The sequence below is a fragment of the Brassica rapa genome, chromosome A04 (assembly GCF_000309985.2).
Source record: "Brassica rapa cultivar Chiifu-401-42 chromosome A04, CAAS_Brap_v3.01, whole genome shotgun sequence".
Taxonomy (NCBI): domain Eukaryota; kingdom Viridiplantae; phylum Streptophyta; class Magnoliopsida; order Brassicales; family Brassicaceae; genus Brassica; species Brassica rapa.
In genome coordinates, this window is record NC_024798.2 from 9,655,137 (window position 1) to 9,672,708 (window position 17,572).

Genomic DNA, 17,572 nt, shown 5'->3' on the forward strand with positions numbered 1-17,572 from the left:
AAATTATATTCCCAAGAAAAACGCAAGCGTTTTGTGTTTTCTATCATGATCTCAAGAGTTGGAAGACAACAGGTCGCATTAATGCAGAAGCGGTCCAAATCACACAGAGAATCTAATGTCTCTGATTAGATATAGCTTCCAATAATTTACTCTTTTATAAAATGGCCATGTGGCTCTTTCATACAAAATCAAAAACTTCTTGATGTAAGAAAAATAACAAAATATGAGAAAGGCAAATGATTCCTTTGTGAAGCTGATGGGTTTCAGGAAAAAGATCACCCTTTAGTACTCAGAGATCTAAAACAATACTTGTTGATTAACCCAAAAGAAAATAGTTTGTTTTAGAGTCTCTCTTGATCCAAAGACCCCTTAATCCGGTATCCCTCTCAGTCACCTATTTGTTGTATTACTCCTTGTATCAAACATTCAAACACCTCAGAATGGCATTTAAATATAAAAAAAATCCGCGAGTAAAAGACCTCCTAGTTACATGGGTTGTGTCTAGCATCTCATTTACACCGGTCTGAAAACAGATGGGTTATGTATGACCAAAATGGGTGATGCAACTATTCCACCACTAGAACATTGTTCTCCAACATTCCTTCTCCGGAAGTAGGAAACTCACGTGAGATCTGCCATTCTCCATCCACTAAGAACTTCATCTCATACCTTTAAGTTTCAAGAATTAAAAAAAAAAACTAGTTTGAAACACGAAAAAATGATGATGAATGCAAAAAAAAAAAAAAAAAAAACTAGAAGAGGAAATGGTACCGCCCAGGACGAAGGACTAATGTGGTGGAAAATTTAGTAAAAGAAGCTGTGTACTCGGGTGATAGATCCTCAGGTTGGCTCCATCCATCGAAAGATCCCATTACTTGTACACTCTTATGTGACGATTATCAAATAAATGATGTTTAATGTCAAATGCATCAATATACTGTAAGAAAGAACATTTCAGAAGGTGAAGGTTATTTACCTCTGCCATACCAATCCAGAAGACATTAACTTCCTTGGATTGTGCAGCTTCCACGTCTTTTATTTGTTCCTTCAGCTTATTATGAACAGCTTTAATGGGAGAACAAAAGAAGAAGATTTAGTTAGTATATAGTTCCTTGAAGGAAACTTATGTAATGATGCAAAACCAAGAGGAGAAGAGAAGAACCATCTAAACGAGAGAGAAGGTGTGATTGAATGTACTTTCCGCTAATCTTTCTAGACCCTTGTGGAATACCAAGATTTGCTATTTCTTCTGCCAAGTTGACCAGAGCCTACATGTATTACTAGATCAGCTTAAGGGAAGGAGATGGTGAATCTTGACACTGTAAAAAGATCTAAGATATAAAGACCTGAACTTCGAGCTCCATGATTGCAAGCTCACTTTTGATGTTAGTTATCTCGTCCTCCTGTGTTTTAAGCTGGAAAAGACTGTCAAAAGTGAATAAACATGTTTCTGCCAACATTAACCAAACATGACTATATATTTTGAAGTTATTAAAAAAAGAATGTTCAACAAACAACCATCGAAGAACAACAAAAGATAGATAATGTACATATTAGACAATCACCTGACGCTTGAGGAAGCGGTTATGTTGATTAGCTTCACTCAACTTCTTAACAAGCTTCGATCTCTGGTTATCGATGAGCAACGACTTCAACTACAATAACCAAGGGGAGATTTTTGTTACATCAATCAATCTCCATTGCAAGTTCCTTTCATCATGTAAAGAACATATATCTATATGTAACAAGAGAGGAACGTAAATAAAGCTTGTAACCTCGTCACTAGTGAGAGGTCTAGAAACAGAGTCATCGAGTGAATCTTGTGACAATGAGTGTTCCTCCTCAGTGCTGCTGCCGACACGGACTAAATATCTCTTCAAGAGCAAACTGTTCTTGTAGTAATGATTTCGTGAAGAAGCTACCATAGATAAAGGAAGTCTCTGGAGATATGAAGTTGTGGCCAAACTTGATGCCTTTAAGTTCCATGAAAGAGTGAGATTTTGCTCAAGACAATGTCTGTGTTCAAGAACAAGAACAAGGACAGGAACATGAACAAGATCAGTGTCGAAAAGGTTATTTTTTTATGAGTTAAAAACAAAAAACAAAATAATCAAATTAGTTTACCTTAAAAATCCAAATTCCATTCTGGGTACACAACCTGCATTCAAAAATTAACGGAAATTAGGGTTCTTTAATCCAATTCCACCCCCCATTCCAGAGGCTGAAACTAGTTGATAGACTGTCCAATGAGATTGCTGGGAAGAAGAAGAAGAATGAAACCAACCTTGAATTGTACAGAAGTGCTTCATATTGTAGCAGAAAAGGCGAGTGATAAACTGATTTGGAGAGACTGATGGACGAGTGAAGAAGACGAACAAAACTCGAGAAAGTAAATTAAAATATTTCTGTGTGGCTGGCAGCAACATAATTTTGATTAAACCTTTTTTAAATTAATCTTTCGAAATATGAAGAAACATATGGAAACCGTGGGAAATAATGTTTCAAATCTAGTCCTCAAAGTTCTAGTTTTATTGGTTTACGGAGATTTATTTTCTTAAATGATAAATTGATCCTCTTATCTCTTTCAAATCTCAGTGATTATCTTGTTGCAAGCATGAAACAAGACGTGGGCGAAATTAAATGTCGCTTGGTTTGTTTCTTTGCAGTAATTTTTTGGTTTGGGATTTGAAATCGCTCTTTTAATTTAATATATAAGCTTGGTTACTTACCTTTTTTTTTTTGTAACACAGTTTCGTTACTTACCTTCAGGTTACTTATTTGTTACTTGTTTATACTCATCATTTGCCTCGTAGCCAAGGGTGAATCCAGACCTCTTTTCCAGTGGGTGCACAATTAGTATAGTAGATATAAACTTACGTACACATTATAATATATATCCCCTATATATTATTTGAAAAACATTATAACATTTTTTTATAGCCACATGTCATCACTATAATGATTCTTAGAATCTTTAGAGGAATAAGTTGGTCCATCTAAATATATAATAAATTTTTTATTAAACTAACAATAAATATATTATTAATATGCTTCATTATTTCCATAAATAAAATTCCAGAATTATCTAATATGGCAATAGTATATATTACAATTAATGACTTTGATTAATAAAGATTTGATAAAAATAAGTAAATCTTATATTATGTTTTTTTTTTAATTTTAAACTATTAAAATAAATTAAATAACCATAGTAACCATTTAATAAAAATTAAAAAAATTCTTTATATGTTATATTTTGAATTTTTTAAAACGAGTATAAATTACTAAAACCATTAAAAGTTTCACATTCAAATTTTGTGACTTATAGTTTAAATTTTTTGTTATGAAATGATACAAATAATTAAAAAATCATATAAGTTGAAAGTCTCATTTAATAAGTATTAAAAATAAAAAATATATAAATATACATATATATATATATATATATATCATTTTAAATTAAATTATATGTCATATAAGAAAATAAATAAATATCTTAATTTTGAAAGTTACTTTGAACAATTTTTTTGGTTAAAAATTTTGAAAAAAATATTGACAAATTAATTTTTAAAAATGTTATAAATTACTTAAACTATTAATCACACAATAAAAATTTTGTTATCAGTAATTTTTTTTTTGCTATAACAGATACAAATGATAAAAAAACATGAGCAAAAAACATCATTTAATAAATATTAATATTAAAATATATTATATATATTTGTTACTATCATTTAAATTTAATTATATATCATATCAAATAGAAAAAAATATTTTTTTGGATTAATAAAATTTATTTATATGTTTGCACCAACTTAATTATATAGGTAATAGTTACTGAATTTTTAATTATTCAATAGATATTTATTATTTCATAATAGATTAGAAACATATAATATATAAAATAATATATATATATAACGTTAATCTCGCGCAAGGCGCGAATCTTAACCTAGTATATATATAATCTAACCTATACTAAAAGGGTTATATGAGCATTAGGGAGAGTGTCCACGTAGGACAATTTAATCAACAAATCAGGAACGATGTAATTGGACACGTCAGACAGACTTCACAGATAAAAAAAAAAACGTTGAAATCCTTCACCTCACCTCTACCACTTCGTCTTCTCCAATCAAGAGCAAAGAAGCCGAGAACCACTTCTACACAATCAATACTTTCGATTCAATAATGATTCCGTTTCATCTTCCTCTTTTCCTCTTTCTGTATGTACTGATCTTCTCTCTTTCGTACAAACCAGAACCCTAGAACCACTCAAAGCTCAATCCATGGCGATGAAACCACAATTACGGGTATGAAATTTTCTTTTGCTTAGTAAGAAAGAACCACTTAACCTAACTAATTTTATTAACCAATAAATTTTCAACACCTCCCTCAACCAGACGCTTCTCTCCAATTCTCACCTGCTCCCAACAGGTATTGTTACAGTAATATTTGTTCAGTCTCAGATTGGTCAGTTTTGTGTAGATTGGTTTCACCGTAGTGTATGGCTTTTGATGAAATTATATCATGTTCTGCTCTGTTTCTATGCGGTGAAGTTATGATTTTCATTTGATTTTGCTCTGTTTTTATAATATGAAAGGCTTGAGCTTTCTCTGTTTTGGTCATTCATTACTCATCTGTGAATCTTGGTTTCACCAGAGTGTAAGGATTTTGATGAGATCTTATCATGTTCTGCTTTGTTTTTAAAGGTGGAAATTATGATATTTCATTCCATTGCTCTGTTTGTTAGAATCTAAAAAACTCCAGCTTTCTTGGTTTTGGTCCATTCACGTACAAATCTCCTTTTTAACCTTTTTATGGTTTTGCTTCTTGAATCAGAAAGTGAAAAACATATATTTGAGAGATCTTTGATAGGTCCTAATGCACCCATGTTCTTGTGTTTGTTAGATTAAATGGCTTCTTAGGCTTTCAAAAATTCCCGAACTCACCGAAGTTCCAAGCTTTAGTAAAGAAGCTGAGGCTTACTTGCAAGCGATCATCGATGGGTTCAACGTGGAAGCCGCGTTGGAAGTCAAGAAGATCGAGAAAGTAACCAACCACGATGTCAAGGCAGTGGAGTACTTCTTGAAACAAAAATGTGAATCTCATCCAGAGTTTGCTAAGGTTCTTGAGTTTTCCATTTCGCTTGCACCTCTGAGGACATCAACAACCTCTCCCACCGTTTGATGCTTCGAGAATCGCTTAGCTCCGTTATACTCCCGTCCATGGATGAGCTCATCAAGTTTTTATCATTTTTTTTTGTTTCTTCGTTGCTTTTTACACAAGTTTTTATTTTGTTGTTGTTGCTGCAGAGGTGGCTTCTTGGATGTCACGGTAGAGAGACAAGCAGCGAGGATAAGGAGTATGTATCTGAAAACAATTCTCAGACAAGACATTGGATTTTTCAATGTGGAAACAAACACAGGAGAGGTTGTTGGTAGAATGTCTGGAGATACTGTTCTTATACAAGACGCCATGGGTGAGAAGGTAATACCACAATAAATAAAACTTTGAAGCTTAAAATAATAAAACTTTGAAGCTTAAATTTTTTTTTTTTAACAAAGAGATTATATTTTCTTGAATCTTGCAGGTTGGGAAGTTTATTCAGCTGGTATCTACATTCGTCGGTGGATTTGCATTAGCTTTTGTTAAAGGATGGCTAAGGTCTTCATCGAGAATTATATATTATGTACAAAAGGTGAGAATTCTGGATCATTTATCAGTCTCTGACTCATACACATTGATAATCTTTCAATCATAAGAAAGTTAAAATGGTAACCTAGAGATAGTGCTACCCATGAATGTCAAAGCGTATTGCAATCTGTATTCAGGCTTTTCTTTTTAACTTGGAAGACTAAGTTGCGTCTTAGCCAATATAAAGATAATGTAACTAAATGACAAAACGGTCAACCATCTGTTGTCTAACAGAAAATAGAGACTTATTTAGTTAGGTTTTGTATTAAGCAAAAACTTTAGGAGTTTCATGAAGTTGTTGTTCATAAAACTCTATTCTATGAAATATTTGAAAGAAATGTGCTATTCTTATCTAATATCAAATTGGGTGATCCGATAATCTAAAATTATTCTCCATATAAGTAATGTGTTTTCTCTTATTTTTTCAGCAACAAGGTTCACAACGGTTATACAAATAGAGGAAAATGATCCCGATGATGCCTCTTACCACATTCCATCCCCTCCGATACAAACAGTTGATTGACATAGCCACTGGTACCAACAACTTACCAGGTAAACAACCACTTATTTTGATTATTTCTTAAAAAGTAAAATTTGACATGAAAGACAAACATTATCCCAGATGTAGTTGGACAAATAAGAATGTTTCAAGGTAACGATCTCCGAGGGCAACAACGGAGGTCAGAATTGTTCTACTACTAAACAGGTACCAAACTTTTTTTTTTTTTTAAATGTACATTAAACCCAACCGTTTATTTAAAATTTTGCGTAAGGCCAACTTATATATATTCACACAATTCCTGCAGGTCAAAAATGGTCTGCTTGCCCAGTTTAGAGACTTACATAGCATGACAATCATGAAATACAAAGTTGTAATCATTACAAGCATCAATCCCAGAGTATTTAAAGGTAATAATTATCAATTATTTTAGGGATATATAGATATTGTTTAGTTATTAGAATGAATAAACTTCCACTTCAACATGTTTTTTATATATTTATATGGATTATTGGTTTACTTTGTGGTTCACAATGGCTTCTCTGTTTGATAGAACATAAAATTGTCTTTAAATTGTAACACCCTTTTTATTCTTACATGACTACAGGAAAACTGATACTCGCCACAACTCCTGCTACTCGATTTTAGTGTGACAGCACTATTAATCTCATACAAAGTTAGTAATCACTCATGAAGTGGTCATCTAAACTTTGAGCTGAAGTCTACTACAATAATTCTCTCTATATTCCTCATCTCTTAAAAAAATATTTCATTTTCTATCAATCAAAGTTTTATTAAACTTTCATTTCCATAATTTTTTTCATGTTCTGAATTTTTTGGGTTATTACATATTAAAAACTACAACATTAAACCATTACTTACATTAACTTTTTTTTTGTATTGTTTGCAACATTTTTTCAGGATTAAAATTTCTAGATTTGACAATCTCAATAGCAGAGATAGAAGCAATTTCCAGCAGATATATGGAGTTCCATGAGGTCTATGACCACCAAAAAACAAGCCTATAAGATTGTTGAACACTGTAGTTTCACAACAACACTAATAGAGAGTCAGGAACACACACACAAACCATATTTAACTCTTATGCACCATAATAAGCATACAGGTTGTGATTGGAAAAAATTAAATATTTGACCACCAATAATTCTCTCCTCAGCCCATGAAGCTGTTTTAAAAGTTAAAACCCAACACAATAATTCTTCTAGATTTTTAAAAAAATCACGACTCACAAAATTTTCTAAGGATACGTGGTTACTAACTTTGTAAGGAATCTTTATATAAAATCCCATATTTACAAAAATCTTCAGCTGAAAAGGAAGGTAATATATTTCGCTAAACCAACATTTACGATCTTTGACTATATCCTTTAAAAGGGAAAATAATTTTTTTAAAAAAAATCAAACTCTCCCAAAAACTCATCTTTCTCTTGGGTAAAAAATACCTAAAAGCTGAATATAATTAAACATATAAAAAAAGATGGCCCAAAAAAGATTGGAAACATAAATGACAAAATTTACATTATACAAAGATAAACTTCTAAATCGAGAATAAAAATGAAGTAAGAAGGAGGTTACACCTAACTACAAAGACAATAGAAAACATGCAATGCAATGAAACTGAAGGTTTAATAAATTAAATTCTATTGGAAATACACATTTGTGAGAGTAATTATATAGGATGAAAGAATATTTTTTTTATAAAATTATTGAACATTAGCAAGTGGAAAAGAAAATCAAACAAAGAGTATTAATCCTAAAATGTATAAAGATTTAAATTAAATAAATGATATATTAAATAATATAAGCTAACTACAAATTATTGTAGATTATTATTTAAAATTAAAATATTTAAAAGCATTTTCCGCGCGTAGCGCGGACAAAGACTCTAGTTCCTTTAAAGAAAACAAGTTTTTGAAAAATTATGGGTGCATCCGTGCATGTGCACCCACCCAACACACCCTTTAGCATCTTTCTAGCTTGGCCACTGTCTTATCCACTTTAAGAATCAAGTATTTAATCGACTGCTTGTTTTCTTCTTTGTGGTTTTCAGAGCATCTCCAATGTATTACTCCAAATTTTACTCCAAAATAGTGTAACTCCAAAATGGAGTTGAATTTTACTCCAATGTATTACTCCATTTTTTACTCCAAACAAAAGGATTATATTTTCATTTAGTTAATAATTGTTATTAGTAACTTCAACTTATAAAAAATTAACAATTAACCCAACTATTTTATGTTTACAAAATTTACATAATAATATATTTTATTTAAATTAAATATTTATCACAAAAAATACAACGAGAGATTATCTTCCAATTTCAATTCATGCAGATTTTATCATATGCAATTTTTCTAATTCAAAAATATTTTTATGCATTAAAAGAACATAAAGAAAAAAACAAAGTTATTTTTTGTAATTTGAATTATGTATTGGGTTATATTGTTTGTTTGTGCATATATCAAGTTCAACAAGTACAAATGTTATCAATCAAAACTTTGACCCACAAGATTAAAAAACTCATCTATTCCGTTTGAATAATACTTCACCGATTTTGGTAGTTTCGAAAATAATTTACCAAATTAATTATTAAATTACTTATTTATAGTATATTATATTTATTTTATATTATTTATTTTTAGTTTTGACTTTTATGAGTTTATGCATATTTTCTGTAAACTATAAAGTAATCTTTTGCGGAATATTATATTTTTTTATGTTATTATATTATTTTAAGTATGAAATAAAAACATTAAAATTAAAAGGATTATTTCATAAATATAAAAAGTTCAACTCCAAAATGGAGTGGGGTTGGAAAAGATTTTACTTCACAATTGAGTTTGAAGTCAAAAATGGAGTAGGGTTGGAGATGTCTTTAGTTCCTATGCTCGGATTTGTAATCTCCCTTGAAAGGGTTTGTAATGTTGTGTTATAACAAAATTCAGATGACAAAAAGAAAGAATAAATTACTAATGTATATCTGACAAAGAAGATTATTACACGTGGATTTGGTAACTACAAAATCTAAGAAAACATATGATATGGACCCCTCGAAGCAAGGAAACCGGGAATATTTCGTTGTCTAACAAATATGGCAGTTTGGAGATGGATACGGATCTGAGTGTATCACGGGAAGTTATGGGGTCTGGTGAGGAAAATAAGGAGAATCAAGATTCGAATATTGAAAATACCAAAGATGAGGAAATCTTGCGAGGGAAGGAATCTCTAGTCTTTGGCGGGAGAACGAATTTAATGAATCTTTCGAAAGTGGGTCATAAGGAGAAATGGGCCGGAAATAAGAAAATGGCAGAGGGAGCGAGAGGAAAACCCAAAAAGTTAAGCAATAGGCCCACTAGAGGTTTGATTTTTGGCCCGACGAAAGGAGAGATCAGTCTATCGGAGTCGGGAAAAAGATTGCGAGTGGAGAAAGCTGAAGTAGGGAGAGCCGGTGGTGCGTTTAGAGAGGTGGTGGAAGGAAGTGGTTTTACCCCCAGACCTTTGCAGTTACGAGATGAAGCTCTGGATAATCCAATGGAGAGCAACATCAGTGAAACGGAGCAAAGACAGATTACTGCGGTGTCAAACTCGCAGGGAGATGAAGGGAGCTTGACTCTCGCATGACGGGGTACCCCGGTAGTTCAACTGGTCATAATCAGTAATAACTATGATAAAAAAAATCGGTTGACAAAAAGAAAACTATGATAAAATCATTTCACAAAAATAAAAAAATAAATAAGTGAAACTAGACCTTGATCCGCGCGAGTATTTAATTTGTGTTTGTATTTAATGATATATTTGTAAATGTAAATATTATATTTGTATTTAATTTTATATTTTAGAATTTTAGAGTAAAATTTATCACCGATATTGGATATTATATTAAAAAATTATAACATTTATGTAATTAGATCCATGTCTAAGATATATAGCGAACAATTTTTTTAAATAAAAAGTTCGAAATAGACAATTGTGAATTAGCATGCTATTTATAAATGATACATTATCTATAATATTTGTAAGAAAAGAAAATGATTGTTAAAATTCTATCAAATTTGGAATAAATACAAATTAAGATTTAAATTTGTAAGAAAATAAAATGAAAATATAAATTTGATATAACTGATAAGAAATTATAAATGTTCTTAAGTTTGTGTATATTTAAACCATGACTTTGCGAATGTTTTCTTTTATTTTTGTAAATAAATTATTTTGTCTAAATGATAGTATATATTTTAATTTTATTTTGTCTTGGAAACCGTCAATTGAATTACCACAATTTTTAGAATATTATCCGTGCATTTATACAAATGTTTTTTTTTTTTGTGGATCAAAATTTTACGATAATGTCTAATAAATTATTTTATATACATGGTAAGTTGGTAAATAATTATAATGGTGCATGTAATATATTTAAATTGGTAAGAAGAAGAATTTGTTCAAAAAAATGAAGAGTAATGTGAATTGTTGGGGGGGGGGGGGGGGGGGGGGGAGAGAGATGAGACAAAATGTAACTTATATTGTTACATAAATATTTTATGTATATTATTGATATTCATTAATGTTTATAATATTAATGTGAAATAGATTAGTTAAAAGATTTATATTGAATTGATTGTGAATTTAATTTAGAAAATGTTTTATTAATTTTGAAAAAGACATGAAAAACATAGAAGTAGGAGTAATTATTACTTCATTAATTTTAGAAAAGACAATACTTAAAAATAAGTTTATTTAATTATTTTAATGGTATTATGTTGTAAATATTGTGCAAGTTTAACAGTTAAGTCTTAATTTGTATTTTTCATTAGAATTTAGAGGGTTTGACAAAAAAAAATAAGTGAAAAAATTTGAGGGGGGGGGGGGGGGGGTACTTACGGTATTTCGGCTGACTCCTACTTACTCAGCTACAAAAAAAAAATCAGAGATTGTATCATCCAAGGCTTTGTGAGATCGGTTGGTCAGAGTTAGTCGCAGAAAGATGCAGGTGATTGCGTCCTGCTCTTTGCGACCTGATGCGTTCACTCCCTCCGAGAATGATTTCGTGGGTCGACGACAGCTTCTCTCCTCCGCATGCTCCAGAATCTCCCAAGGCGACGTCGTTTCAGACCGACCAGCTTCTTCAGTGAAGTAATCAGCCATTTCGCTTAATTTCTGCAATTTATTCTGTTTTCGCTTAAAAGATGTTTCCTTTTGATTGTGAAACTTTATGTTCCTTAAAGCATTAGCTTTTGATTTGGGTTGCTTTAAGATTTTTCAGTACCATTGTTAGAAACAATTCATAAACATTGAATGAGACATGTAACGCCATTCTCAGTTTCACTTACATAAAGCTTTTTTTTTCAAATGATAAAGTTTTCAATTTAAAAGAAAATTGAGAAAATGCTCAATTTGAGATTTGGAACATTGGTTCATTAGCTGTGTTTTCATGTAGCTTCTTGTATTCTTTTTGATGATAGGATTGGTCGAGATTGGAAGTCGAGTTTGAATGAGTTAGCCATGAAAAGTGTCCCAAGGCGAATCTGGTTGACAAGTGTATTCATGAATCTGTGCTGTAATCCTTCAAGGTACTTATCAGGTCTGCACCTTTTTGTCATCTTCTTCAGCTTTGTTTTCAACACATTGATGAGGCAAAGTCTGTATAGGAGCCTTAATTGTCACACTCAGAGCATTATACTTCTTAGCCACTGATGATCTAAAGCCCACATTAGAAATCATTTTGAAATAAAGAGTGTTCGAGTTTCAGAATCTTAATACAGAAACTACGGTGTCAAATCATATTTCTAATGCTATTTATTGGTCTAGTAGAACATGTATCAATCATCAACTGTTGTAGCCTTTACATAACACTTTTAGTCCTAGTGATGTAGTTGGTTGTTGAGTTAACGCTTTTGATGAAACTGCAGCACTAGCACTTGGCGATCCATCTGTTGCCACAGTTGAAGATGTAATCCCACCTGTTGTTTTCCCAGCTGGACCTCTCTTCCCTACCGAGGTCAGTTTCTTTGGCTGAGGATATCAAAGTTTCAGGTTTCTGATGGTCACACTAAGAGTTCATAATAATCTTTCCTCTGTTTGTTACAGGGGAGAATTGTTCAACTGTTTGAGAAAAATACTTACTCCGTTGTCAACATATTTGATGTGACATTACGCCCTCAGCTCAAAATGACGGGTGTGGTTGAGGTACTATTGTCTCACTACCATAAAAAGACAAACTATATCTTGTTCATGTTATGCATCGATTGTTTGACGTACAGTTTCTCTCAAACTCAATCGTAGATACCTGAAGGAAATGGCTCTGGAGTAGTTTGGGATGAACAGGGATACATTGTGACAAATTATCACGGTAAGATGATCTTAGTGAACCGCGATAGAGTAACAAGTGGTTAAGTGATTGTGGTTGTATCTTCTGCTGAACAGTTATTGGCAATGCTCTTTCAAGAAATCCAAGCCCTGGTGATGTAGTTGGTCGTGTCAATATTCTTGCATCTGATGGGTGAGTTTTTAATGATTTCAACATTTATCCATCTTTCGTGTTGTTTCTCATGTCTGCTGATATGTGCAAATCTTGAAGGGTACAGAAGAATTTCGAAGGGAAACTTGTTGGTGCTGATCGTGCTAAGGATCTTGCTGTCTTGAAAGTAGAAGCACCTGAAACACTCCTTAAACCGATCAGAGTTGGGCAATCAAATTCTCTTAAAGTTGGGCAGCAGTGTTTAGCAATTGGGAACCCGTTTGGTTTTGACCATACCCTTACGGTCGGCGTCATCAGCGGTCTTAACCGCGACATTTTTAGCCAAACCGGTGTCACCATTGGTGGTGGGATTCAAACAGATGCAGCTATTAACCCGGGAAACAGGTATAGAAATCAAACAAAAGGGTGTTTTCTTCTGGAATCATTTCTTGTGTGTGTGTTTATTAATGCATTATAAATTGCAGTGGAGGTCCTCTGCTGGATTCAAAAGGGAACTTAATTGGGATCAACACAGCCATATACACACAAACAGGAACATCTGCTGGTGTGGGATTTGCAATACCGTCATCAACTGTATTGAAGATTGTTCCTCAACTAATCCAATTCAGCAAAGTAAGCACACAGAAAATCAATTGTTTAGTTTTTTTCTCTTCTTGATGTTGTTACTAAAAATCCAAAGTTACAGGTCCTTCGAGCTGGCATTAACATAGAGTTAGCTCCAGATCAAGTAGCTAATCAACTCAATGTTCGCAATGGAGCTCTTGTACTTCAGGTATGCATATAATGATAACTTGAAAACCTAGAAACGTGTTCTTTCTTTTTCTAACATTTGATGAGTGTGAATGCAGGTACCTGGAGATAGCCTGGCTGCAAAAGCAGGGTTGCGTCCAACATCCCGAGGTTTTGCTGGTAATATAGTACTTGGGGATATCATTGTTGCAGTTGATGATAAACCCGTAAGCTTTTGCTTATTCTCAAGTTTCAGTTTTTTTGTTCTTGAAGAAAGAAAGAAGTTTCTCTTGTTTTTGCTCAGAACTGAGATTCTGATCGTGTGATTGATCAGGTGAAAAGCAAAGCTGAGTTGATGAAGGTATTGGATGAGTATAGTGTGGGTGATAAGGTGAAACTAGCGATCAAGAGAGGAAGTGACGATTTGGAGTTACAGATCTCATTGGAAGAGAAGAGTTCATGACAAAACATTTGATCTCTCCCTCTTTATTGTCTCTGTTATTTTCCTCGTTCAATATGAGAATAGCAAAGTCACTAGCGGTTCTCAGTCTTTGAACACATTTATGTATGTATGTCAATGGAAGAAACATGTTCCCTTCTTGAAATAAATATGTACTTTATATGAAGTGGCCGTGGTCGACGTGTACTTTTCTGGATCGATTGTGCAAATCACTTGTGAATCTGATGTTTCACTCAAAACTAGTCTACAAAGGTGTAAAACCACAATCATTGTATCTTCAATTGTCTACTTGGAAAGTAAAAAAGGTGAAAAATCACAATCATATTTGACCTTAGTCTGCCAAGAAGTCGGTTTAGACTCGTACCGATAGTCTGAAAAAGGGTTAGATCCCTTCACAAAACCCATAACTAATTACATACAGGTTTTTTACTTGAAACCATCGAAAAAGTTAGTTGCTTTAATGTTAAATAAAAAAAAACAAGTGTGAGAATTAGGTTGCACGAAAAAGAAAAATGAAAATGGATGTATGGCTAGACATTTAATGATTTTTTACTAATATTTTCTTTTGTTTTGTCCATGTTTTTGCAAATATTTTCTTTTTATATTAATTTATCACTTATAACTTGACATGTAAACTGTATATATTCCAGTTAACATATATAAATGACGAAGCGCAATCACCTATATAATTTTATGATAATATTCTTACTAATATAATTTTATCTCTTTGCTAAAACTAGTGCATATAAAATGGTTTTATATATTTTTATTGGTATATTAATTAGATTTTCCTAAAAAGTTTGTAGTAAAATATAAATATGTTTATCTTTGAGCCCGTAAAATACTAGACACGTACGTCACTTTGTAGTTGTAACGCTAGTTGATGAAAAGTTCTTTGGGCACGAAGATTGGAACTTTGGTACCGTGCATCATGAAAGAAAGCTCATAAGTGATGCATAGATGTCTTCTTTCTCGAGGATCACGTTGGGATTGAGTGTTGGTTTATACAAACAGACGTTGCTAAACCAGCTGGTCTAGCTCCACAGTCACCACTACAGTCTCAATATCTATATATCTCGTGTGTTTAGGTATGATAGATTTTCTCTTTGAGTTGTTCGGAGATGTTCATTAATTCTGTTGTTATATGGAGATACGAGGACATGGTGATATGTGTGAGCAAAAAGGAGGAAATACGGAATCTTAAAACATTTATTATTTTGAGATTATTCATTTAATTTTGAAATACAAATCAAGTTTGTAAGTGGATTACTACTAAAATTCTAAAAAATAATTTTTAAACAAAATTGACCAAATTTTCTTAAAATTTTACTGACATCCAATATTTTATATTTACAGTGAACTACTTAAAAATAAAGGCATATGTTTAAAATAGTTACAAATGAAAATAGATGCATGGCTAGACATTTGATGACTTTTTACTAATATTTTCTTTTGTTTTGTCCATATTTTAGCAAATATTTTCATTTTATATTTTTATATTAGTTTATCACTTATAACTTGACATGTAAAGTGTATATATTTCAGTTAACATATATAAATGATGAAGATATTCGCAATCACCTATATAATTTTATGATAATTTTCTTACTAATATAATTTTATCTCTTTGCTAAAACTAGTGCATATAAATGGTTTTATATATTTTTATTGGTATATTAATTAGATTTTCATAGAAAGTTTTAGTGAAATATTAATATGTTTATCTTGAGCCCAAAAAATGCTAGACACATACGTCACTTTGTAGGTGTAAAGCTAGTTGATGAAAAGTTCTTTGGGCATAAAGATTGGAACATTGGGACTGTGCATAATGAAAGAAAGCTCGCAAATCTTTTAGCTAAGTGAACTTTGTGATGATCATAAGCTCATTTCTTCCCAAGTGATGCATAGATGTCTTCTTTCTCGAAGATCACGTTTGGGATTGAGTGTTGGTTTAGACAAACATATGTTGCTAAACCAGCTGATCTAGCTCCTACAATCACCACTACAGTCTCCATATCTACATATCTCGTGTGTTTAGGTATGATAAATTTTCTCTTTGGGTTGTTCGGAAATGTTCATTAATTTTGTTGTTATATAGAGATATGAGGACTTGGTGATATGTGTCAGCAAAAACGAGGAAATTCAGAATATTAAAATTTTTGACACTTGTAAGAAAATGCAAAGTAGTTTTTATTAGTGCTAACTGTTTTGGAACTATGTACCTAATTTCTGTAAATAAAAGAGAGTTCAGTTGAAAAACAGCATAGCATAAACATTACGAATTTAAGAGCATAAAATAACATATATAACCATACGTTCCTTAATATGTGTGGCTTACAACTTAAATGGTGTGTTGGCAGAGAATATGTATGATAATATATTTATGTTTTGACTATGCTATTTTATTTTAACATTTTCGACTATGATATTAACTACTATACTTGATTAGATATTAATACTTGTTTTGTATATATTTGATAAGACTAGCCAATACAGAATCTGAAAACATTTAATATTTTGAGATTCTTTATATAATTTTGAAACACAAATCAAGTATGTAAGTGGATAACTATTAAAGTTCTAAAAAATAATTTTATACAAAATAAAATAATTTTTAAAAAAAATTGACCAAATTTTCATAAAATTCTACTGACACCCATTATTTTATATTTACAGTGAACTACTTAAAAATAAAGACATATGTTTAAAATAGTTACAAGTTAACTTGACTTTTTAAATTCACAGTAAAAGACAATATTAGTGTCATATTTATTGTAAAACTACTATAATCATCTTTAAAATGTGATTACATACAGGTTTTTTACTTGAATCCATTGAAAAAGTTAGTTGCCTTAATGTTAAATAAAAAAAACAAACAAATGTGAGAGTTAGGTCGCACGAGAAGAGAAATGAAAATGGATGTATGACTAGACATTTGATGACATTTTACTAATATTTTCTTTTGTTTTGTCCATATTTTAGCAAATATTTTCTTTTTACATTTTTATATTAGTTTATCACTTATAACTTGACATGTAAACTGTATATATTTCAGTTAACATATATAAATGATGAAGATGTTCGCAATCACCTATATAATTTTATGATAATTTTCTTACTAATATAATTTTATCTCTTCGCTAAAATTAGTGCATATAAAATGGTTTTATATATTTTTATTGGTATACTAATTATATTTTCATAAAAAGTTTGTAGTAAAATATTATTATATCTTGAGCACGTAAAATGTTAGACACGTACGTCACTTTGTAGGTGTAAAGCTAGTTGATGAAAAGTTCTTAGGGCATGAAGATTGGAACATTCGGACCGTGCATCATGAAAGGAAGCTCGCAAGTGATGCATAGATGTCTTCTTTCTCGAGGATCATGTTTGGGATAGAGTGTTGGTTTACACAAACAGATGTTGCTAAACCAGCTGGTCTAGCTCCCACAATCACCACTAGGCCTGGGCACGGATCGGATATCCGGGTTTTTGGAGGTATTTGTGATTTGCTTCGTATGTCACAGATATCTAATTTTTCGATTTTCTTTGCTTCGGAAAAATACGGATATTCAGAAAAACGAATATCCAAAAAATAAATAGATATTTGCGGATATTTACAAATACTTACGTATATCTCATATGTTTTAATTAATACAAATAATCTTAAAATTTTGATACAAATTTGAATTTTT

General features: G+C 31.6%; 2 protein-coding genes and 1 long non-coding RNA gene across 3 annotated transcripts; 2 read left to right on the top strand and 1 right to left on the bottom strand.

Annotated features, from left to right (window-relative positions):
• Window positions 1-261: 261 nt before the first annotated feature.
• LOC103863918 (protein PTST, chloroplastic) lies at window positions 262-3,343 on the bottom strand. Its single transcript, XM_009141677.3, has 9 exons — window positions 2,285-3,343; window positions 2,125-2,158; window positions 1,776-2,016; window positions 1,566-1,655; window positions 1,347-1,415; window positions 1,163-1,268; window positions 977-1,065; window positions 772-884; window positions 262-669 (listed from the first exon to the last, which is right to left on the bottom strand). The coding sequence occupies exons 1-9, from the start codon at window positions 2,424-2,426 to the stop codon at window positions 567-569; spliced, it is 987 nt and encodes a 328-aa protein (XP_009139925.1). The 5' UTR covers window positions 2,427-3,343; the 3' UTR covers window positions 262-566.
• Window positions 3,344-3,711: 368 nt separating this feature from the next.
• Window positions 3,712-7,098, top strand: LOC103863919. Its single transcript, XR_004457285.1, has 8 exons — window positions 3,712-4,313; window positions 4,404-4,437; window positions 4,912-5,490; window positions 5,594-5,701; window positions 6,126-6,249; window positions 6,320-6,403; window positions 6,504-6,606; window positions 6,804-7,098. It is a non-coding gene; the product is annotated as an uncharacterized LOC103863919 (long non-coding RNA).
• A 3,989-nt stretch (window positions 7,099-11,087) lies between these two features.
• LOC103849895 (protease Do-like 8, chloroplastic) lies at window positions 11,088-14,063 on the top strand. The gene is made up of 11 exons (XM_009126605.3): window positions 11,088-11,343; window positions 11,673-11,791; window positions 12,120-12,208; window positions 12,298-12,396; window positions 12,493-12,559; window positions 12,634-12,709; window positions 12,788-13,072; window positions 13,153-13,300; window positions 13,374-13,460; window positions 13,537-13,644; window positions 13,752-14,063. Exons 1-11 carry the CDS (start codon window positions 11,195-11,197, stop codon window positions 13,878-13,880), a joined length of 1,356 nt encoding a protein of 451 aa, XP_009124853.1. The 5' UTR covers window positions 11,088-11,194; the 3' UTR covers window positions 13,881-14,063.
• The last annotated feature ends 3,509 nt before the right edge of the window (window positions 14,064-17,572 follow it).